Genomic DNA, 24,841 nt, shown 5'->3' on the forward strand with positions numbered 1-24,841 from the left:
AAGACGACCTTGCTGATTGGTTCTTTTATGATCAAAGCATGTAAACATCTAAACACACTGATTTGGCAAATACATCCTTTTGTTAAAAAATAGTTGCAGTCAAACAAAGGAGGGGGAAAAACAGGGGAACTCCCTCCTCAACTTGATCGTAACAATATGCAAGTTGATTGATGCTGACATTCATCTGGTTGAATGTGACATTAGGAATAGTGAAAATGGTCAAAAACATACTGCATCATGATCAATTAAAAGGGAAAGAAGAACATGTTAGCCTAGGAGAGACTGGCTTCGGCTAGGTTAAAGCGTGCACAGAACACAGCGGGAATCTAAATCAAGAGCCAAATAATCACATCTGAAACTATTCAAAACTGTTTTTTTTTTGAAAAAGTAATTTTAAACTTTTTTTGTAACATTCACTTTAATGCATTTGAAGTAATTGAAATGATCTCCTGCGATGAGCTGTGATAAGTTTAGATTCCTCAAATTATTAGTGCCACGTGCATCACCTAAACATAGGGAAATAGAAGACAGTCAGAACAATATATTTTAAGTGGAATTTATTTTCAACAGCATTACATGGAGCAAGAATATCAATCAACACAACTTTTAAGCTGCTAAAATATTATTTTGCTTGTTTGCCTACAAGGGTCAAAAGCATAATGAGTCATCAAGATATAGAGTTTTAACAAATGCTAAAGATTCTGCCATGTTATCTACAGAAAATGCCAAATAGTAAACAGATTTGTTTTTCAAAATCTTCCTCGAACATTAGACAAAGCCATCAGAAATGCAACACAATTTGCCCATTAACAGCTATACTATGAAGCATAAGTTTTTTCTCAAGATTCAGAATGTAAAAGAATTTATAGAAATGTATTCAATATAATGATTTTTTTCATTTGAGGAAATATGATTTAAAAGTATTAAACTTTAAGCTGCCTACCAAGTTATGTTATAGAACTGGTAAGTAAATAGAAAATTACCCCTTTCCAATATGGATCTCCAAGTTCTATGGATGACTTAAAAAAATATTATATTGTAAATGCACTAGTGAATTTTTTTATTGGAATGATGTTTGCTGAGTATTAGGTCCCCTTTAAATTTCTGCAGTAATAGGTAGGCTAAGAGATTCTTTATAAACAGACGTAATTATTTTAAATTGATATGTTAACAGTTTGAAGTGACACTGGAAACGTTCAACAAAGTCTTTCCATATTTATTTTCCAGAATATTTGGTAACTACTTGATCATGCTAAAAATATGTTTCTGCAACAAGGTTTACACATATTTATTCAGGTTTTGAAAGTGAGCCAGTTAGGTATCTAAATTAGTCACAACATTCTGTACAAAACTTGTCTAAAGAGAATTCTACTTGTAGCCTTTTTCATATTATTTACTTGCAGTTATTAAATTCTACTGGTATATGGAAGTGGTAGGTTAATAAGCCATCACATTAGTAAAAAGTGAATGATCAAATTACAGGCTAATGATTTTAAATATCTAACTCCGATGATGCTTTTCTGCAGGCCTCTGGCATCTTAAATATTCACACTATGTGCGACTGCTATGCCGGGTATTATTTGCCAATGCTCAGAGGTAACTTTTCTCTATTATTCATGGCAGTGGTCACTCTAATGGTGAAAATTCTTCATTTAGTTTCAGGTAGTGTTCACTTCTGGAAGTAAAGAGCACAGCGGATTAGCAATGTAACATCTAAAATAACCTATAAAAACTTAATATTCACATTACAGATTGTTCAACTAAATTGTACTTATGGTTTTGCTCCTGATATCTGACAGTTTTTAAGTAAAGGGCTTTACTGCTAGGAGAGCAGGGTATTATAAGAATTTGCCGTCAGCATTTAGCCTGGTGCTGCATGCTTGTATCATACAATAAACAGAAATAGCAAAAAGCTGCAACTGTCCAAATGTGTAATGGCTGCTTTAAAATTAAAAACATAATCACCAAAAGATTGTATGCTCGAATATTTTCAAATGAATCATGTAAAAAGGATAAATCAGAAAATACTGATAGTAGGCAGGTATAATACATTATACGAACAATTTCATTTCACTTTCTTTAGAGTATTCTTTTAATCCAAAAAGCCCAGAGCATTGGTTTTTCCTTCCTGTTTGAACATTTTCACCTTAAATTTCATTTGTAGTAAACTCAATATTCCATGTGTAAGGTGATCAGGGAATATCATATTTTTCTGTCCAAATACAAAATTGGCAGATTTAAAAACAAAATTTTATGTTTTGCCTCAATTTTTAAAATGGCATATTAGGAATTTCTCTGTACATTGTGACACATTTTAACTAATTCTAAATTGAGATTTGAGCAGATATTACGTGGATGAAGTCCAGAGTTGATTCAGGCATAACATGTATATTTAGTCCAAAATCAGTGAAGGATTCATTTCAGACAATTTTTAATCTAGTTTGATCAGGACACTTTGCCAAGGAAAGATTTAGAATTGTTCTTCTATAAGTGAAATATATCTACATCTGTTGAGAAAAGCAGAAGTTAATTTTCCTTTTATGACGTCCAGTTAATGGGGGAAAGACAGTTTCTTTCAGCAAACCATACAGAAGCTGAAAAGCTGAAAGAACAGAAAATGTTGGAAATACTCCATAGCAAGGGCAGCATTTGTGGAGAGAGAAATGGAATTAATGTTTAAACATCAACTCTTTCCCTCTCTTTAAATGCTGTCTGGCTTGCTGAGTATTTCCAGCATTTTCTGTTTTTGTTTCAAAGCATTGAAGCTGTTGTCTTTGATTCCTACCAAAAGTGCTCACTGATTCCCATGCTCAAACTGAATGAGGCTGTTCAAAAACTCAGCACCCTGTTCAATCCCAAGCCAAGCTTTGAGCCCCATTGTGTCTTCAGCATATATATTTCAGTCCATTAGCTGCCAAAATCCCCAACTGTGACTTTGTTACTTCAAAGCTTGGTTACTCCAAAATTCTCCAAGCAAATGGATGGAAGAAGTCATCAACTGTGCTATCAAGTGGCAAAAGCCATAGGAACTCAGTTTGGATTCTGTCATTACAATGTTTATCCAAACAATAACACAAGTTTTGAACTCCAGGGATGAAGTGAGAGTGACTCCCCTCGACATCAAGACAGCATTTGACCAATTGTGGGGTCAAAGACTTCAAGTGAAACTGAAATCATTGGGATCAAGTCATACCTAGTGCAAAGGAAGATGGTTATGGTTACTGTAGGCCAAACATCTCAACCCCAGGGCATCACTCAGGAGTTACTCAGGTCTGTGCTCAAGGCCCAATCATTTTCAGCTATTTCAATTACCTTTTCTTCACCAGAAGGTCAGAAATTGAACTAATTGTTAAGAGTTGCAGTTTTCAGTTCTATTCACAATTCTGGAGAGTAGGTCAATTCATGCTTGCTTGCAGCAAGACCTGAATAACATCAAGGCTTGGGCTAGCAAGTAATATTTGCACAACACAAGTGACAGAAAATTCTCATCTCCAACAAAAGAGAATGTAAGTACCACCCTATGACAGTCAATGTCATCACTGCTACTGAATGTCCCAACATTAACATCCTGAGGGTTACCATTATCTAAAAATACAACTGGACTAATCACAGAAATGCTGTAGCTACTGCAACAGTCCAGAGGTTGGGAATTCTGCAGTGGGTAACTCATCCTGTCTCCTCAAAGCCTGCCAACATTTAAGACAGATCAGGAAGGAGTATAATGGAATACTCCTTGTTAATCTGAGAGGGATTGGTACAACTACAACACTGAACAAACTCAATTTATTCAGGACCACGTAATCCATTTAATCATACCTCATTTATCAGCTTGAACACCCTCTTCCTGCATAGCTGTCATAGCAGCACTTTTGTGCATCATATGTACGGGATGCATTGCAGCAAGACAAACATTGAATGGCACTTCCTAAGCCTGTGCCTTTGAAGCAAAGGTAGCAGATGCATGAGTAACACCACTATCTCTCAAGGTTCCCCACAAAATCATACAACATCCTGACCTGGACACACATTATTTCCCTCTATACTGTCATAAGCCATTTTTAGACTTTATTTTTGTTCCACCTCCTTTTTATTCCTACCTTTGATACACCCACTTTCCTTCAGCTTGGAATATAATTAATCTGTACCCTACCCACCACACGTTTAGATATTCCCACTTGCTGTTTCACTGTCATTTTCCACAACCAATTACATGGGCTGGGTACCTTTCCAATGAATCCAATGAAATTAATTAATTCCCAGTCGATAACTTTGTTTACATTCATATTGAAAGCAATTGATAAGCTTATGGCCACAATTTCTAACTGTTCTACCTTTAGATCATATTGCCCTGTTACACAGACCTAGCACTGCCTCCAATAGAAACAATGTCTTCAATTAAAATTATACATTGCCACATTTTTGGACTTTTTAAACCATTCTTTTCCCCACAGAAAATGAGTTACTTTGCATCACTGAGAATTTGAATTGTATCAGAAAAACAAGGTGACTTCAACTTGTTTTCTAATAGATCTTACAATTCTTATTCTGCCCTTCGCTATTCCTCTTCCTCATTTCTCTTATTTGCTCCATGGTTCATTTTCCTACACATTCCTTTCTTGAGCTTGCTATTTGGATTTTCTCCAGTTCTCTGCCTTTCTTGGTTAATTCCAGCCCAGTTCCTCTACTTATTCTCCCTGCAGAATACTGAGACTAGTTTGATTAGGTAAAGCTAATCATGAACATGGGCTTCCACTGTAAGAAAAATCCCAATATCCTGGAAAACTGAAATAATTCTCATTAATGCATAAAATCCATTCCTCTCCAACTGGACCAACAAAGAGCATTGGGAGTAACCCAACGGAGCTTTTTAATGTTATACCCAACTCTCCCCCCGCCACCAAACTAATCTGAAAGCATTCGAGCCCGAAATGCCCATTGCTGAACCACGCCAGCTACTTGCACTGCTTTGCTTTCCAGAATACTCTGTATACTTAACCAAATCCTTAGGTGTAAAGTTAATCACATTTATCCACATGCTTTGATTATTGTAGAGCAGCAGTACTTATGGACCAGGGAAAGCAATTCATACACCCATCCTCCAAAAGTTCTCTTTTAAATTGTGCTGCCAATGTCATTTTGTGTATTCGTGATTTTTTTTGTGCATTATTGTATCCTTATCTCTTCAATCAGCTCCAGTTAAGAGTTTCAATATCAGCAGTTCCACTAAGGAGGCTCTGATTAGACAGTTAAGAGTTCTTAAATTCAACTCAAGGTGACGCCAATAAGTTTTTCTTACTCCCATTAGCAAATAAGTTTTGTCTCTATACTCCATTCCTTTGCAATATAATCAGATGCCTCACATCAATTGTTTTCTGGAGAACAAATCTTCTTAAAATAGTACTTTGAGTTTGCGAACATTGTCAACACAGCCAATAGCCTCATCTATAATCAATGCACTCTTGAAAGAAACATTGTGAAAAAAAAGCATGAAATCTCCATTGCAAATTTCTGCATCTTGCAACCACAACCATTTTCAAATTCTGGGACACAGCACCTTTCGTCTTGGAATTCCATTAACCTACATGTTTGAACTATGACTTTTAACATACTTCTAATGATTGATGCTGTTCAAACAAATCAAGTGAAATAAATACAACATTTATAGCAAAACAAAAAATTGCATTGCAAAAAACAGAAATCGAGCAACTTAAAATGAAACAATACAAATGAAACTCTGGAAACACGTACTACAGTATTCCTGATTTAACTGGGAAATATTCAAATTATTGCAGGATGCAAGCCAAAAGTGAAGACAATGGGCTTAATTCATTAAATGTAATTGATTTGGCTGACTAAGGGCTGAAACAATTTGATTTTTTAAAAAAATGTTGTTAGAGTATTTTAAGATAAAATTGTGGTTATACTAGCATCGTTCTACTTTTGCAATTTTCTTTTTTTTTTCAATCAAAATACATATCTGGAATTGTGTTGGTCAAATTGTTGACAACCAATTTCAAATCTTTCTCTAATAAACGTTTGCTTTCAAACTATTTATTGAAGACTTATTGATTCTTGTGTTCAACCAATCGTTTAACACCATTTATATTAGATCATTCGCAGCATATTGAGGTCAACTGTAGTACTTTGACTTTAATCAGATAAAATATAAAGAAAGTGAAATCATAGGCAGGCAGTGCTGGCTTAGTTGTCAACTAAGGATTGATGCATGTTCATAACATGCATTTCTCCCTGCATAGAAAAAGAAAGCATGCTGAAAAAAATGGCGAGTTGAAAATAACATAATATCTGCTCTCATTAAGTATTAAATTTTCTGCCTCAATAGATGCTGTGTTCCCTTACCTTAACTCATTCCTCCCCGTCCTCAGTGAGTTCTGTTTCTTTATGTACCACTACCCTGGTGACTGACATGTCTGGGTGCTGCTCTTTGGCTTCTTTTATTGCCTGGGCCAAGGCCTACCCAGAATTACAAACAATAATGATGGGATTGGGAAAAAAAATACAAGTCAAAATACACAACAAACAATGGCATAATTAAATAAATTAAATTTAACAATATCTATATGGAAAATCAATATACAATTTAATCTTGCATAAAAGAACTTCTGAAATCAGGAAAAACGTTTATTTACTGAGAATGAACTAATCAAAATTTCCAAATGAAGTGGTTGCCAAAAGGTCCATGTAAAAGCTGTGTGCTTGCCTCTCTCAGAACATGTCCATTGACCATTTATGGAATATTTAACTGATCTCCCCACACTTCATGAAAAATATACACACACACACTTAGTCCAAAATTGGCTGTCACGACAAGCTAATTTAAAGTTAATGTTCCATATTATGAAACAAGAACAAGGGGGTTCGGACTGAATGGCTTTTGAACTAATTCCTTAGACTTATATTTTAGAGATATTGGGCTTGAACTTCCACTGAGTGGCAGAGTCGGATTGCCACTCTGCTTCTAGTTTCTTGCCTCAAATTACTTTGATCCTGTCTCGCTTGACCTTCTGATTCAGGGCGGGCAAGATCCAGGCAGTACAGTGCATCCCCAGGGCCCAACTTTGAGGTCAGTTCAGTTGAATGTTCTCTTTTTTATAGCACTTGTTAGTTCAGTCTGATACATTGGCGGGGGAGGAAGATGGGATGGTGTTGAAATTGACAGCAAAGGAATGGAGTTTTTGCAGGGGCTGAAAAATGGTTTTCCTTTTTCACTGCTTAATTGGAGGAAATGTCAGCTCATCCAGGACGGGATGTTGGATATGTCTAACAATAGAGGGAGTGGAGAAGTGGCGTTAAATTAGGGCTGAGCATCGACAGCATACATGTGGAACCTCATGCAGCATTTTCAGATAATTTCAAAGAGGGCAGAACGCAGATGGGAAGAATCATTCATACAGCATTTTTCTCGACTACTAGATGTCTCCAAGTGTTTTGGAGCAATGAAGTACTTTTTGAACTGTAGTCACCGTTGTAATGTAGCAAACACGGCAACTAATTTGCACTCAGCTAATTCCTGCAAACAGCAGTGCGATGATGATCAGATGGCTTATGGGACGTTGACTGAGAGATAGATAGGATGTTAAGGATAGCTTCCCTGCACTTAGAAACATAGAAACGTAGATAACTACAGCACAAAACAGGCCCTTCGGCCCCACAAGTTGTGCCGAACATATCCCTACCTTCTAGGCCTACCTATAACCCTCCATCCTATTAAGCCCCATGTACTCATCCAGGAGTCTCTTAAAAGACCCTATTGAGTTTGCCTCCACCACCACTGACGGCAGCCGATTCCACTCGCCCACCACCCTCTGTCTGAAAAACTTCCCCCTAACATTTCCTCTGTACCTACCCCCCAGCACCTTAAACCTGTGTCCTCTTGTAGCAGCCATCTCCACCCTGGGAAAAAGCCTCAGAGTCCACCCGATCTATGCCTCTCAACATCTTATATACCTCTATTAGGTCTCCTCTCATCCTACGTCTCTCCAAGGAGAAAAGACAGAGTTCCCTCAGCCTATCCTCTGAGCATGCCACTCAATCCAGGCAACATCCTTGCAAATCGCCTCTGCACCCTTTCAATCTTTTCCACATCTTTCCTGTAATGAGGCGACCAGAACTGAGCACAGTACTCCAAGTGGGGTCTGACGAGGGTCTTATATAGCCACATCATCATCCCCGGACTCCTAAACTCAATCCCTCGATTGATAAAGGCCAGCACACCATACGCCTTCTTAACCACCTCCTCCACCTGTGGGGCCGATTTTAGAGTCCTATGGACCCGGACCCCAAGGTCCTTCTGATCCTCTACAGTACTAAGAGTCTTTCCCTTTATATTGTACTCCTTCATCCCATTTGACCTACCAAAATGGACCACTACGCATTTATCTGGGTTAAAGTCCATCTGCCACTTCTCCGCCCAGTCTTGCATCCTATCTATGTCGCTCTGTAACTTCTGACATCCCTCCAGACTATCCACAACCCCACCAACCTTCGTGTCATTGGCAAACTTACCAACCCATCCCTCCGCTTCCTCATCCAGGTCATTTATGAAAATGACAAACAGCAAGGGTCCCAGAACAGATCCCTGGGGCACACCACTGGTGACCGACCTCCATTTAGAAAAAGACCCATCTATACACACTCTCTGCCTCCTTTGGGCAAGCCAGTTCTGGATCCACAGGGCAACAGCCCCTTGAAGTAGTGTCACGGGACCTTTCACGTCCAGGTGAGCAAGCAGATTGGGCTTCAGTTTAATATCCCGACCGAGAGACATTTCCACAATGGTAAGCTCTTTCATACTGGAGTGTCAGCCTTGATTTGTGTGCTTAAGATTGAATGGGACCTGAACCTGGAACCTTATGATTCCGAGACGAGCTTGTTACCAATTGAATCACAACTAAAAAGAGCTGAGGATCGATCCTTTGGGTGAAGAGTCAGGAAGGCAAGTCATTGCAGGAGATTCTCTGGTTGCAACAGAACAAGTAGGAATGAAACTAAGCGAGGGCAGTTTTAGTCAGTTAGACAATATTAGAGAGCTGATGGAAGAAGAAAATGGCATGATCAACTGCTATTTTGCATGTTTACTTCATTGTAAAACAAAGCAGCTCATCAATTGTTGAACTGAATGCTCAGTCCACCAGGTGAGAGAATGAAGTACGCCTGCAAGGCATAAATATCTTGTTCAGGTCACAAAGGGATGCTACTGCTTGGCTCTCCTGCAACATTTCTCTGACTCTATAAAGCACCGTATTGAAAATCTTAAAAGCCGGTAATCCTCCCATCACAAGGAACTTCTTTGCACCTTGACCAGCCCAAACAAACTAAGAAATGGCTGTAATAGTTCAACAACATACTTAAGAAAGGAGACATTGACTTGGGAATTTTTCTGACACCTATACAAATCTTAGACTGAGTGATGGCAATCTACCAGAAATTCAAAAATCAAGAACATGTTACTGTGTGTTATGAATTTGCATTGTGAATTTAAAATAGCAAAACTGTTTAAAGCAGTGTTTTTCCCTGAACAGATTTGGCATTAAATATCAATCATGAAAAAGCACCCTATAAATATTAAAAAGAAACAGCCTTTGAATTTTCTGGTGAAAACTTTTCAAAATAGGCAAAAATCTAGGTTACAAACAGGCAGTGCAGAAACAATGCAAAGTTAAGACAGCTGCATCCACATTACTCTCATTCTTGTGACAGTTATTCCCATGCCATCTGGAATCTTAGTAGCACAGTGGTTAGCACTGCTGCTTCACAGTGCCAGGGACCCGTGTTCGACTCCCGGCTTGGGTCACTGTCTGTGTGGAGTTTGCATGTTCTCCCTGTGTCTGCGTGGGTTTCCTCCGGGTGCTCCGGTTTCCTCCCACATTCGGAAAGACATGCTGGTTAGGTGCATTGACCCAAGCAAGCGCCGGACTGTGGCGACCAGGGGAATTTCACAGTAATGTCATTGCAGCGGTAATGTAAGCCTTACTTGCGACTAATAAATAAACTTTTAAAAAAACTTTAAAAGCTATTCCTTTCCTGGACATCACCACAATATTCCCCGCAGGTTAAGTATCTCACTTACCAAATTTAAGTTTTAACAGAACTTTCATTAGCAAAAACAAGGTATCTGGGCAGATATTGTGCAACATTTGAATAATCACAGGAATATCAGTAGGCCATTCAGACCCTTGAGAATGTTTCATCATTCAATTAGTTATGGTTATCGGTACCTCAACTCCAATTATCTGCCTCTGTTTCATATCCGCTACCCTTTATGGATTTCTTTTGCATCTATTTGCCAGCCTTTAGTGATTTGTGTCCATGTATAGCTCAATTTTCATTCTTCCACAGTTTCTAGTTTCTCACCATAAGAAAACATTATTTATTTTTCCCTATAGAAAGTGGATCACCTCACACTTCTACAGATTGAACTCTGATCTCCCACAGTATTATTCGAAAAGTATTTCTTCCTCCCAAATGAGAGCAATGAGAAAAAAGCACTACCCGAAAAACGTACAACTTAAGCTTTAGAAGAACTAAATAAATAAATTATTCAGCTTGATGAACAGCTAGTTCTTTGTAGGACTTGTGCAACAAAAACGTTGCAAGTTTACATGAAGAGGCAAAGCAACAGCATAGCATTTTGGTGTAAATTGATCTGTGAAGGCTTTAAATGAATGCATGAGCAACCTCTCAATATTGCCCAATTAAGTCTGATTAGTTCTAGAAAACACTGATCTTCTTCATGACATCAAAGCCACCAAAAAATTGCTTTTTTAAAAATGAACTTTTAGTGCAACAGTACTAACAGTGGGGGAGGGAGTGTAGTAGTAGTATTGTCATTGGACTAGTGATCCAGAGACCCAGGGTAATGCTCTGGGAACCTGAACCCGTCAGCTGGTGGAATTTGAATTCCATAAAAATCTATAATTAAAAAGTCTGATTCCCAATTGTCATAAAAAACTCGTTTGGTTCACTAATGTCCTTTAGGGAAGGAAATTGACTCCAACATGTGACTCCAGATTCACAGCAATGTGGTTGACCCTTAAATGCCCTCTGAAATAGCCTAGCAAACCACTCAGTTCAAAGGCAATTAAGGATGGACAATAAATGCTGGCCCAGCTCACATCCTATGAATTAATATAAAATAAATGACTGAAGCTGCACAGTGTTTTTCTGATGGTGCTAACAAAAATACAAATTTCAAGAAATCCTTATGAACAGAAATTGGAAAATCATTACTGCCATTAAAGTGTGTATCATGGCCAAGTTGTTTATGTGGAATACATGGAAGGATAGTCCTGACTGTAGCCATATAGAGCTCCAGGTTTGTTCACTCTCTAATACTTTGCTTTTTACTCTGTGGCAATGAATATTTCTATCAACTCGAATGATAGAAAAATGAGGCCGATCTTCTCAATACTTACAGCCTACAATGAACTTTAAATGAAGATTTTGGAAGAGAAGATATTGCATATCTTGTTTAATTCACTCAAATACTTCACATAAAAATCAATTTTATGCTCCTACTTTCTAAGACTGCAAGTCAGAATGCCAGATAAATAGCTTAAAGACAAAATGCTGTTCATATTTTAGATAAATGTTTGAAGGATTAGAAGTGCAGAAAATTAAAATGCAGCAGAGTTTGAAAGCAGCATCAAAAGCTCAAAATTCTGCATTAAAATCAGTCAACATCAATTCACTTCCATACATTTATTTATGCAAAATTCACATATATCTTTCCACTGTAAAGTTCTGTTGAATCACTGCTCGGTTACATCAGAAATATTTGAAACTCCACAAGATAACATATCAAATAAGCTTTAAAAAAAACTGACCTGATCATGATCAATGTCTGTATCCCCTGTGATTACAATTCGTTTTTCAATTCTGGTTTCAGAAACGCCACCTTTAACAGTCTGAGGAAAAGTGAAGTAAGTCAGCCATTGATTTTCTTTCATGATCAAATCCGGCAAAGTCAATCTTTTCGGTCACACTTTTGTAGCTAGTTTATTTGGCTGGATTTTTCTCTCAGTAAACAAACAGCACTAGCCATTCATTACATTCAGGCACAGGCCTTCCACTGGAACTTACAAAAATAATGAAACCATTTGGTGCAACGCCACCAACAGGAGTTTGGCGACCAGCTTAAACAGGGAAAGTAACTTTGATTCATTGAATTCCTACAATGCAGAAGAGGGCATTCAGCCGATCGAGTCTGCACCAACTCTCTGACGGAGTATCTTACTCAGGCCCTCTCTCCTGCCCTATCTCTGTAACCCCACAATTTTATCATGGCTAATCCATCTAACCTACACATCTTGGGATCCCAAGGGGCAATTGAGCATGGGTCTGGGGCCAGGAGGGGGACACGAGGGGACTAGGGCCGAGAGGCATCAGTTCTGGGAACCTGTCTCTGGGGCAGGGAATTCATATGGTGTTCGTGGAAGTGGAAATGACTAGGGTTGGGAAGCATTTTCCGATCAGGGCCAGTGTGATCTCCTGGACTCGTTTCGATCGCCTCAGGGGGTCGGAGAGGAATTTCCCAGATTTTTTTTTTTCCCCATATTGGCCCTGGGGTTTTCACTCTGGTTTTTCGCCTCTCCCTGGAGATCACATGGTCTGGAATGGGGGGGTGGGGGTGAGTTAATAGGTTGTGATGAACAAAGCATCGTAGCTGTGAGGGACAGCTCGGTGGATAGGATATTGGTATGAAGATAGGCTGGAAAATTGGGCGGGGATCCTGGATTCAGGATTCAATCCTGGACCGGGGGGCGGCGCGGGCTTGGAGGGCCGAAGGGCCTGTTCCTGTGCTGTATTGTTCTTTGTTTGTTCTTTGTTCTTTAGTTGAATGCAGGAGTTAAATGACTAGAGAATCAGTGAATGTCATCACTAAATTTCAGCACTGCACTTTGTTAGCAGGATAAAGAAAAAGGAACTTAAATTCAGTCGAAAAATTCAACGATAGCATGCAAAGAAAACTATGCTTATTTCATTATACAGGCCACACAATGATGTGATTGCCCACCACCTATTGCACACCTTTGTAATCTGGGTCGTCATTGTTGTACAAATAGATTCAGAAGTTATAGTCTGAGCACTCATCAGAACACCAGGATCACTGTCTCCACTGCCATCACCCTTGAAATACAATAAAATGAGAAAAGATAATACAACTGAATAAATAGAATATCCAACTACATGAATAAATCAGTTTCATCAAAGTGCCATTTCAAAATAAAACTGCAATAGCTTACACATTTGGTGAAGATTTTTGCTTAAGCACCACACCAAGGTGAATATTTTCACCTAATGCCTTGATGAAGCTAAACAATTACAGAAGTAATCAACTAAAATTGTCTTCACACTATTAACATCTGGTTGACCTCCAGGATATTGAGCAAGTAAATAACACTGCAAAGGGAGATAAAATCAATGCATATATTAATAGACCAAATAGCCTGCCCCTGATTTATCAAAGGGTGTTTAGGAAAATTGATTATAAAAATGGTTGACTATTTAAACTCTGGAAAACAAACATGTTTCAAATATCAGTTACTCAACTGTACTGCTTGAAAAGTTTAACAGTACACTGACTTTGCTATGGCAGGTTGCTTAGCTACAATGGAAAGCATACAACAGCATTGCATTTTGTGTTAAAATTCACTACGCAGTAATACAACTTTATAGGTTCAGTGTGAAGGACGCAGATCAAATTCTGAAACCCCACCTTGAACTGAAGGAGTTACACATATGGGCAAAAATCTAAGTAAAGCAATAAACTAGCAGCAAATCACACCTTGTATATCTGAACAGTCAAATGGTGACGACATGACTATTAGGAGAGTTTGTCATTACCCAGATCTCTCTCCCTGCATGTCAGCCAAAAATATAGGTGGCCAAAGATCACCCATATTTGCCTCAGTAGGAAAGAATGAATTTCAACACACATATAAGAATCAACACTAGTGAGAAGCATTTGGAGGAATTGATTAATATTTTTAAATAATAAATAGGAACTTGCAGCTTTAAAATACATTTGCAAATTTAAATTTCTTAATCTTTCAAAAATCTATAATTTAACAAAAATGTTTTACAAGTATAAACTATGGAAGGAACATTTGGAAAGAATATAGTATATAAAACAACCAATGTAAAAGCTACAATTTTCATGGTGTACACACATTTGTAATCCTCAATGCAAGGCAATGATGATGACATATCTAACTTCACCACTTTTGTTGGGAAGGCAAGTTTACCTGGGCAGCTTCATATGTAATGGTCTTAGTCTCCGTTTGAACAATTGGAACTTCTTTTGTTGCAATTTCTGTCTTGTCAGGGCTCACTGTATCAGAGATCGTCACCATTTCTGTCTTTACCACAGGAGGCTATTAAGAAGAAATTCAAGTCAGTAAAACCAAATGTACTTTGAAGGATAAGCTGAAAAAAGATGTCAACTGAAAGCCAATAGCAAGAAAACAAAAGTGAATAAATATAAAATAAAAAAATAAGGTTCAGATCATAAGTGGGCTGATGAAAAAATTCAAGATGTTTAAATTAAAACAGATAGCATGACAAAGCACATGACAAAAAATATTCAACTTTTATATTTAATTGAACTTAAAAAAAAATCACAAGTGGCTGCCCAGACCTCCAGTGCAAGCAACACAGCCAGAAACCAAGACTGAAGCAGGCAGAGAGGTGGTTGATAACTATTTCTATGTATTTGGCGGGGGGGGGGGGGGGGGGGGGGGGGGAAGAGAGAGAGAGAGAAAATAAACTTATTAAATCCAAGTGAATTGAAGTTTCTCCAGAAAACCCATGATAGACCAGGAAAGAGGGAGTAGGCACGGGGGAGAACTCCTGCAATACTAACATTTACTTCTGACTCAATTGCTGTGAACATTTACCTCCGAACAACATATAACTTCTGGCACAGCATCACTATCAACATACGAAACATCTCCATTTAGCTTGGGTTTGATGTCTTCTTGCTCTTGCATGTGCTTTGCTTCCTGTAGTTCTCCATTCTGCACTTCTTGCAAATTTTCTTCTGGGACATCCTGCATTTTATGTACCACAACAGCAGGAAAAAGTACTTTTTCAATTTCTGTTACCGAAACATTGGACTCCATTCCTACTGTAGCCAATGTCTTAAATTCATTTTTTTCTCTCTTTACATTTTCTCCTTCCTTGGTCTGTGGGTGGTAGTCTGCCTCTTCCTCACTCTCACTATGGCTATCAGAGGATGAGGCATAACCCTCTTTTGCTGGCACCATAGAGGGGGGCACAATTGTGCTGCTTTCAACAGCTCTTTCAGGTTTTACTTTTGAATGGCTGGGTGCTCTCTTTACCTCTTCAATCACTATTGTTTCTTCTACTAGAACCTCTGCCTGCTCCTCCATCTCGGATTTCTGTTTTTCATCTGAGCTCTACACAAGGAAATGAATGAAAAAAAGGGATGAGGGAAGAAACATGACATATAACCATGCAAACATAAAAGGATAATCACGAAAAACAAAATAAATGATGAATGATGTTACAGTGGCTATGGTCTGGTGGAATTATGGAATAAAGGCCACCTTGGCAACATCTCCGGCTCCTGCTGGAAGCCCCTCTGTCCTTGAAGCAAGATCCTGGAGAACATTAAGCAGCCACAACAACATGTAGTGAATATTCTTTACCACTGATTGATGGAGGAAAAAAAAAATCAACCATGACAGATGATATTGCTGCAAAGTATCCCCCATTTATAAATATATATATATATATTAACAAATTATGAAAGGTTACTGTGGAGCTACAAGGAACATAAAAAATGAACAATTTAAAAATGTGTAAAAATACATGAGGATGTACAAATAAAGACCAGGACAAAACAGAAAAATCATAGCAGCATGTCAGACATACTGTGACTTTTATAACTACCAATCAAATTCCATTCTAAAAGCACCTCAGACAACTGCTTGGAGCAAATGAGAGAAACTGATTCAGCAGCAGCTTTTTCTTTCAACCCAGCACCCTCTGATGCCTGAGAAATAGCAGACGAGAAGGAGGCCACCAAGCCTGTTGAGAAGCTCTCTTTACTAAGTAATAGCGATGTTATCTCCTCTTCTAAGCTCTACGCAGTTAGAAAATTGAGAATAAAGATTAACAAAGATAACAAACACAGTCTTACAGAAGAAAAACAAAGTGAGAGAGAAGTTACACCATATCACATATCTATATATTTTTGCCTGTTAAGTAACAAAACATGCCACGACAAGCAGGTCTTACAAAGCATAAACATACAGCACCTCTTAATGTCCACAAACATTTCTAAATGTTTAAGCAATCAGTTTTAAGGCAACATATCTATTCTGTCTGACTATATTTTCAAAATAGCAAATCCTCAAATCGTATAATGGAATTTCAGAATTATGAGTGGTCTTACGTGCCTTAGAATTCATAGAATTCCTATTGAACATTCATGTCCCCACAATATGGAATTTAACATTTGCAGTTTACCTCACTTAATATGTGTTCCCACAGGTGTGTTGGAAATTGTCTAGGTTCCAAGCAAAATTATCAACTTTTTGTAAAACAACGAGTTTATAATTTTGCTTGGAATATGTAACCGAGGAAATCTTCAAACAACTTTATGCTGTGCTATAGAATGATTAAAATTCTTTGCATGTTGTAATTATGTTGTTATTCTGGCGAGCCTAATAATAAATGCCAGGTTAAAACAAAATACTATAATTGCCATTGCAACATCTTGATCAAGATCTTTCCAAGACAACAAAATCACAGAAGTGGAAAAGAAGAAAATCAAAATCTGTCATCTAAAAAAAAAATTGAACAGAACACAATTACCAGAAAGAACAGAAAAGTTTAGACCTGACGAAGCAAATGGAACAGGTTTAAGATTTGCTTGTTGGCCCTGGATTGTGCAAGGTGTTAGCAGAATATCCTTTTGATCTCGGGTATCTGAAGTTCGAATCCTACTCAGACTAATGGAATGGAGGATCCCTCTTTTGCTGGCATCATACATTAAACAACTTTGGAAAATCATAATCTAGTTCTTAGTCAGCTTCATCCCATAATATGACACTCCCAATATCAGTGAAGTCATAAGGATGGTTTACGTGGAAAAAGGAAATAGTACAGAAGGGCAATAGAGAGTACTGATTCAGGACTGGGAAAAGGTAAGAGAACTTTGTTCTGCAGCTATTTACTACTCCTGAATTAGCAGTTGCTTGGTGGCAATAATGGGTGATTCAAATGAGAAGTGCTTGATTGCCAAGTACTAACGTTCTTTGCCTTGATGAGCACAAAATGCTTTTCTGTTGTGGAAATGGAAACAAACATATAAACAATACACCAACAAATGGTAACAGAGGAACAGGTCACACAGACTTACAACAAGAAACAAACACAAATGTACAAGTTTTACCAAAGAGTTGATAATAATGGTACTTTTTAAAAAAAACACCCGGAAATACATGCAACAGAGCATCTTATTGGCCTGGAATTGCTGCTAAGGATGGAACCAGAAAGTTCCACCTAAACTGCAACTGACACTATTAGCTTTGACAAAGTGAAACTGCGCCCAAGTTTCCTGCATTAATTAGCAAGAGCCAAAATCTAAAATCTCTCGTGAAGCAGCGTAATCAAACAATACAATTAACTGTAAATCCTGCAAATGAATTATTCAATCAAGATGATTTCTGTAACAGCGGTGGATAGGCTCATGGCTTCCACTGACTGCTGGTGAGATGACTAATGTCGAGTTTCTATGACTTGAGGTGCCCATACTCCAAGAGAATTTCAGCACAATGTGAACCCCCAAACTAGTGCAATAGACAGGAGCTCACCTTTCCAACCTGGGGTGTGGCCAGATTGTGGGTGAGGACTGGCTAGGTTTGGATGTAATTATGGGTGCAACTTGCTTACTTTTAAAATTGTGTGACCCCTCACACCAATTGATTTGATTTCACCAAAGTAAGCTATCCGCATGAAAAGTACGCAAAAACCCCAGGTCCTAAATCTTGCCATTACAAAATCTTTATTCTAAAATTAATTTCATACCAGTTGAAAATTCTTAAAGACTGTAAACACATCAATTACAGTTATAGAAAAGGTTCTAAATTTTGATTTCAATTTGAAAATCTTCACCAGTGAAGAAAATATGGTTTCAATATGAAAAATGTTACAGAATCAATAATGCTGAATGTAAACTCAACACTTTAAGGCACAATGCAAAGTTCCCAGATGGAAAGTTTGCAGATGAGTGATTGAAGGCCACAATATTGTACTCTGTAATTCTGATTAATATGTTTCCAAATTAAATTTTAAATTAAAAACATCAACATTAATTGGTATAGGAGTTTCTCATATGTGTATACTAATAGTTAAAAGGAGTGAGCTGGAAGTAATAATTTGGGTTACTATAGTGAATAATGCAATTATGTAATAGGATGAATAAATTAGAAATGATTGATAAGTTGGCAATATTTTAACTTGTTAAAACACTCAAACACAAAGATGCTTATCCAAATTAGCAATGCAAATATTTTTCTAACATGTGCGAAAGCACTGCAAACCACACAAACACAAACATCCATCAAGTTGGATCGAGCCTTCAATTATAACCTGAGATTCTGCTGACACATACCCCTTCTGTTTCCAGTGATAAGGGTTTGGTCAATCGATTTTCCCATTCATTTGGACGTGGTTCAGGTGTGGATTCCATGAAACTGCGTTTTAGCTCGCTAATGCTAGCTTGATGTTTCAATAGATCCTCCTGGGTCTTATCAAGGTCCTAATTTCCGCACATGTACACAATTAGAATGAGACACAATAGATCAAATCTAAATTAGTCAAAAAATCAGCAACGCACGGAAATGCCAAGGCTCACTGAAAACTGGTTCTTTATCGAGTTCAGTAAGTAGCTACTGGTTTGTTTATTTTTTGAAAACCTCAATTGTTTAGAATTTACTTGGATAAGCCCAGTTTCAATACCAGCCATTACTTGCCTCCTGATACAAATCTTCCAGTTCTAAAATTTGGACAGTGCCATAACTGCATTAATAACTTGGAACATTTATTATCTAGCATAATTTAATATTAACCTGCTGAAGCAGAGGTCATTTCAGATGTGTCTATCATAGTTAAAGGGCAATCATAATTGGTTGAAATAGGCTTCTTGTACTTGCTATAAATTTTAGTATTTAGATCGAAAACACAGTTGGCATAAGTTTGATTTAAAAATTGTAAATAATCGGGGGTTTTTTAAGATCTAGAATTAGATATTCAGTGAGACAAGGCATATGTAATTGCAACTTAGTATGAAACCTGGAGTGGTCTGTTTGATTTTAGTACATATTATAAATATTTGATAAAAATCACAAGATTATATGTAAACAGTCAATTAGCCCAGTTACTTGTCTGCAGTAATCCTGGTTAGTAAATGTGCCCATTCATCTTTATATAATTGAAATTAAAATACTTGTGTTTCTACCTGGCACACAGATTATATTGCATGCTAATATTCCAAGCTAATCCACCATAGCACAGGATTTGAAAACTATGACTTGGGGAAGTGTAGCGTGCATTCAAATGACTTTCATTCTCATGCATTGCATGCAAAATCCATGGTAACAGCCTGCTAGTGAAAATTCATTCAGCGCAAAACATCAGCCCATCCATGTACTGAGATTTTATACAAACCTCCAACATTAAATTGCTATGTCTGATATAAATATTTTCTCCTTCTATGCTCAATGACTTATTCTGTGAAATTGGGAGAAAGAAAAAGGAAGAAAATTCCAACATAAAAATAAATAAAATCATATGGAACATGCAGGCACCAAAACAAAGTGGAAATTAAAAAAATATCATCAAAGATTGAAAAAAAAAGTACACAACCACATCCCACGTGATAACTTAAAACATTCAAAACTTAACGGGAAATGGGAAAGAATGCAAGTTAAGTTGCATTAACCTTTTGCTGCTGCAGCGCTTCTTCCTCCTGTTCTAACTGAGTGCATCCAACAAATTGCAAAAGAAAATATTATTTCTTTGCTATTTTGAAAAACTAGTCCGAAAAAAAAAATCACAACGAGATGCAAATAACTTTTTTAAACCAGTTTGTATATTTCAACTGTCTCTGTGTCAGGGAAATATGAGGAAGACAAGAGTGACAGCTCCCCGACATTCCCACTGCCAGGGAACCTTCCACATAACATCTGGAAAGCAGATTGGCTGTCCGCTACTCAGAGGCAGGAGTTAACTAACATAGTTGCGGCCCCAACTTGGGGTGATTTTGCAGCCAATAATCTACCTGGAGGGGGTTTCCCCTTTGCTTCAAGAGTCTAAACGACTTCACCCCTCTGAATATGTTTACTTACCTTATTGCCTCCACAGGCACCTTCATTTTGAGTCCTCCTCACATTCTCAACCTGCCTTGGCAGTGCTCCCTTTACCTGGTAGGGTTGTTGAAACTTCAGAGCTTCCGATCCTCTGATTAGCAGGAGTTCACATTGAGCTCGGAGGCAGCCAACTTGGAGGCTGCCTTTTGAAAGATTGTGACACTGGTCTTAAAGCCAGCAAGTGCTAGCTCGGGACCAGACATCCCGATGCCCAGGGGAAAATCCAACCCTCTGGCTCAGAATACTTTTGTGTTTATATCTTATCTATTAAAAACGCAAGATTGTAAGAAATAGCAGCAGTAAGCCATTCAGCCTACTGAGCCTGTTCAAACATTCAATAAAATCATGGCTGATCTTCTTGTGGTCTTAACTCCACTTTCCCATTTGTTACCCATAACTATTGACTCATTTGTCAAAGATCTGCCCAACTCAGCCTTGAATATATTCAATGATCCAGTCTTGAAAGCTCTCTGCGGAAGAGAATTGCTAAGACTAACGATGCTCAGAAAAGAAATTCCTCTTTATCTCAGTCTTAAATGGGAGATGCCTTTTTTTTAAAAAACAATTGGGCCACCCCCCGCAATTCTTGCTTACCCTCTGAGGAGAAACATTCTCTCAAGCATCTTCCTGACAAACCCACTCTCAATTTTATATGCTTCATTCAATATTAGTGACCATGAAACTATCACCAATTGCTGTAAAAACCCATCTGGTTCACTAAAGCCCTTTAGGAAAGGAAATTTGCCATCCTTACCCAGCATGCCCTACATGTGACTCCAGACCCTCAGCAATGTGGTTGACTCTTAACTGTCCTCTAAAATGGCCTAGCAAGCCACTCAGTTTATGGTAAATTAGAGTGGGCAACAAATGCTGTCCCAACCAGCGGCATCCACATCCCATGAAAGAATAAAAATAAGATCACCTCTCATTTTCTTCTAAACTCCGTTGGGTTTTGGCCCAAACTGCCTAACCTTTCCTCAGATAACAACCTCTGCATCCCAGGAGTCAGCATAGCGAACCTTCTCTGAAATGCCTCCAATGTGTATATCCTTCATTAAGAAATTAGACAACAACTGTCTACATTACTCCAGGTGCAGTCTCACAAATATCCTGCAATGACCAGTGAAAAGTGTACCTCTTTGCCAACTAAGTATTTGGTACCTACTTTTTGAGGGAAAATGAGGGCCAAGGGCATTCATTTTTGAAGGTGATTGTTTGTTATGACAGCACTTTGTTCAGAGATAGGTGTGGAACATCTAAACTAGTTTTATCATGTCTTCATTAGGAATAAGTGAGATCCTAAAAGCCCATTTTGGTCAATCTGGTTGGTTGCAGCAAAAACTGTTGGAAGTTGAGTGGAGAAGGGAGGGTGGAAAATGAGGAATGACTATAAAGCATGCAGCTGTGATTGTCAATACAATCTTTTCTATTTTGAAGTGAAACAGTGCCACCTGCCTTACGGCTGCTGCAAAGTCAGTTCCCCAAAAAGTAAATACTTGCAATAGAGTTTGCATTAAACTTCCATTTTTTTTTAAGAAAGGTACTGACAATGAAATTTCAGTGAGTGAAACGCATCTAATCAAGTGTGGTTTGGGAGCAAGTAAATGGAAAATAATTATAGGTCACATGGTTCAACATTGGGTTTGAAGATCCCCCGCTTCTCGCCTTACAAGAAATCGTATACAAAATGCTGTGTTGAAATGCTACAATATTAGAAGAGAAATTTGCAAAGAATAGGACAGACAGAAGTTGGCTGCAGTTTCAGATAAAACAGTGCAAAAGTCAACATTAGTCAAAATAATCTTACTCTTTCTCTGTCCCCCCCCCCAAAAAAAAAACATCTCTAATCGTTTTATAACTTTCTATTACAAAAAAACTATTTCCAAATGCCACACATTAAGCGACAAATTTACACACCTCCTCTTCCTCTGCTTTCTCATTCAGGTCATTGTCATAAGAGGCGTATAATGTGGTCGCCTTAGGCTCCAGGTAGCAGAGAGACAGAGCAAGAGGAAGAGAAAGGGTGAGTGAGAAAGGAACAGACTGGGATGCAGACAAAAGCAGCACAAAGATGACAATGATGGAAGGAATAAGGGATGGAGATGTAATAGGAATGTATTTTTGAAAACATGGTGGAATCAAAGCTGAACAGTCATCAGGAAGGCTGGGAAAGCTGATGTAACCATCCTCATCAAGCAAAGAAGGGAAATTGGGAGGAAAGCATTTGTATAGATTTAGAAATGCAAGGGCCAATGTCTTTCTTACAGGATTAGAATCAATTTTTATTTCCTTCAGATCCTGTGGTATAAGATTATGACACTGAGCAGGATCAGGATGATGAGGATTAGTTAATAATACTGCGTTATGCTCTGGTATTGTTACATGTAGACTATGACTGGAAGAAATAGACTCGAACATACATTCTTTGTCTAATTCACAAGTCGAAAGTGCACTATCCTCTGAAATGTCAGAGAGAAAATCTGTCTCAGGAATAGGAAAGAGGTTAAGAGGAAGGGAATAGCTGGAATAGGTAGGAGATGGGGGATGTGTGTTATGGAACTAAATTAAACCCAGTAGACATGTATGTTTCAGAAAGTATAGAGAGGACAGAAAGGAAACAAAAAAAAGAAAAGAAAAACAATATTAGTCAGAAAGTCACTCAGGAAATGCTACAAGTTCAAACAAATGGAGGCAGACAACTTTAGCCTTTGCAAGATGGATAGGGTAAACACAACGCAGGAAAAACAAGCAAGCACAGTACATCTTTTGCACAATAATTAAACTTTAGCTTGGTTACTACCAAACTTTTCCTCCCAACCATACGTTTATTTAACTTAAAATTCAAAGTGCAAGAAAACAGTTTCTCAAGAATAAACCTGTTCAATTCTTTTTCTGCAAAGGATTTAGCTACATTTTAAGTCATGGTCCTGTTACATTCCTATATTATGTTAACTTTAGCTATTTAGAATACAACACATTTAACAATGGCACTTGAAGTATAATGCAAAACAGTTTAGCTACTTCACAAATATTAGGGGAGATTTTCCTGGGTCTGGGTCTACAACCAAGATTACCTAAATGCAATAAATATTTAAACATTAAGCAAATGAGAGCATACAACTGACTTATGTGTCATTAAATTTAATGGAGAAATATTTTGTTGGCTCCTTCATAAGTTTGTGCTCAGACTGCCCAATTTTCCAATATTTGCTGCACCCAGCCGATTGAACACACCGAGGCACTGAAACAGGAAAATCTCTCCTAAAATATCGTTTCCAACACTTGCATTCATCCTTAATAATTTTGACTTCAATCGATTATTTGCTTTTCCTAAAGTTAGATTGATGTTGAACTGGAAAAGTCAATCCATCTGAAAAAGGCTGCTTTCTAGTTTTAACAAGTTTGAAAGCATCTCCGTTTTTCCAGTATTTTTCTACTCCATCTGATCTTTTCTCATTTGTTCATATCCTTCATCATTAATTTCGCTACCTCTTTTGTTGAAATAAGTGGTTGCAAGAATAGAACAAAACTTAAGGGGAGAAAGAACACTTCCCTTCATCTATGTAATATGAATGAGGAAACAAATGCTCTTAACTACTACTGAGAAATAATTCATTTTGCAATTTTCTCCGCACAACCCTTCTCTTCCCCCTCCAAGCCAGAGAACACTTCTGAATTGAATTTCTTCCACAGCATGCAATCTCTTTTCATCAAGCTCCCCTGCCCCAAGAATTAATTCGTACAACATAATCAATTTCATCTTCATAGGAAATTTAAAAGAATTCAGTTAGTTAAACCATGGTGAAAGCTACAATGATTGACAGTGAAGGCCGATCCATCCCATAAAACGTATCCCACATAGCAGATTTTACTTTTCCACCACTTCTCTAAGAAATACTTGATGAAATATCATGTCATGCCAGCTTTACACCATCTGATAGATGGAGGGGAAAAAATAGTTCTACACCATTAGCATTTTATTTATCACAAGTCACTATTGTGCGCTTGGCAAGATGAAAAACGAGTATGCATTAATTATTGACTAATCAAAGCAGTAACTTTTTTTTTAGTAAAAATGCATAATACCTTAGTTTCCACAGGCATTTCCAGCTGTGAGACTTTTGAAGGAGTGGTTTTGTATTTTCCTTCTGTTTTTTCACCTGTTCCTTCTACTTTAACACCATCAACTGTTGCAGCAGTAACATCTGCCGTTGAACTCTGAGAAACACCTACAGAAGATGAATCATGCAGCAGGCCCACTTCATCACTGTCATCCATTGGGGCTGTCAGAGAAAATAAACTTTTTTTGCTTATATTTGTCACCAGCAGTTCAGTTGGCTCGAGTGTGATGCAAAATGACACCAATGGCGTTAGTTCAATTCCCATACTGTTTCTCATTAATGGAGATACCTATAATATTT

At 37.8% G+C, this 24,841-nt stretch overlaps 1 protein-coding gene across 8 annotated transcripts in view; it reads right to left on the minus strand.

Moving 5' to 3' along the window:
- Positions 1 to 542: 542 nt before the first annotated feature.
- Positions 543 to 24,841, minus strand: part of epb41l2 (erythrocyte membrane protein band 4.1 like 2) — a 165,390-nt gene continuing 141,091 nt past the window's right edge. For 2 of the 8 annotated variants that reach the window (XM_078212856.1, XM_078212855.1), the window contains exons 13-19: positions 24,507 to 24,703; positions 14,919 to 15,440; positions 14,268 to 14,396; positions 13,051 to 13,149; positions 11,847 to 11,927; positions 6,361 to 6,474; positions 543 to 1,675 (exon numbers count right to left, since the gene is read on the minus strand). In XM_078212856.1, the coding sequence (XP_078068982.1) occupies positions 6,367 to 6,474; positions 11,847 to 11,927; positions 13,051 to 13,149; positions 14,268 to 14,396; positions 14,919 to 15,440; positions 24,507 to 24,703 (1,136 nt within the window). In that variant the 3' untranslated portion in view covers positions 543 to 1,675; positions 6,361 to 6,366. Of the gene's footprint in view, positions 1,676 to 6,360; positions 6,475 to 11,846; positions 11,928 to 13,050; positions 13,150 to 14,267; positions 14,397 to 14,918; positions 15,441 to 15,590; positions 15,645 to 15,961; positions 16,130 to 18,664; positions 18,812 to 19,719; positions 19,783 to 24,506; positions 24,704 to 24,841 lie in introns of all 8 variants that reach the window. The other 6 variants (XM_078212852.1, XM_078212857.1, XM_078212853.1 and 3 more) reach the window with 6 other exon arrangements.

The sequence above is a fragment of the Mustelus asterias genome, chromosome 5, assembly GCF_964213995.1.
Source record: "Mustelus asterias chromosome 5, sMusAst1.hap1.1, whole genome shotgun sequence".
NCBI classification, from domain to species: domain Eukaryota; kingdom Metazoa; phylum Chordata; class Chondrichthyes; order Carcharhiniformes; family Triakidae; genus Mustelus; species Mustelus asterias.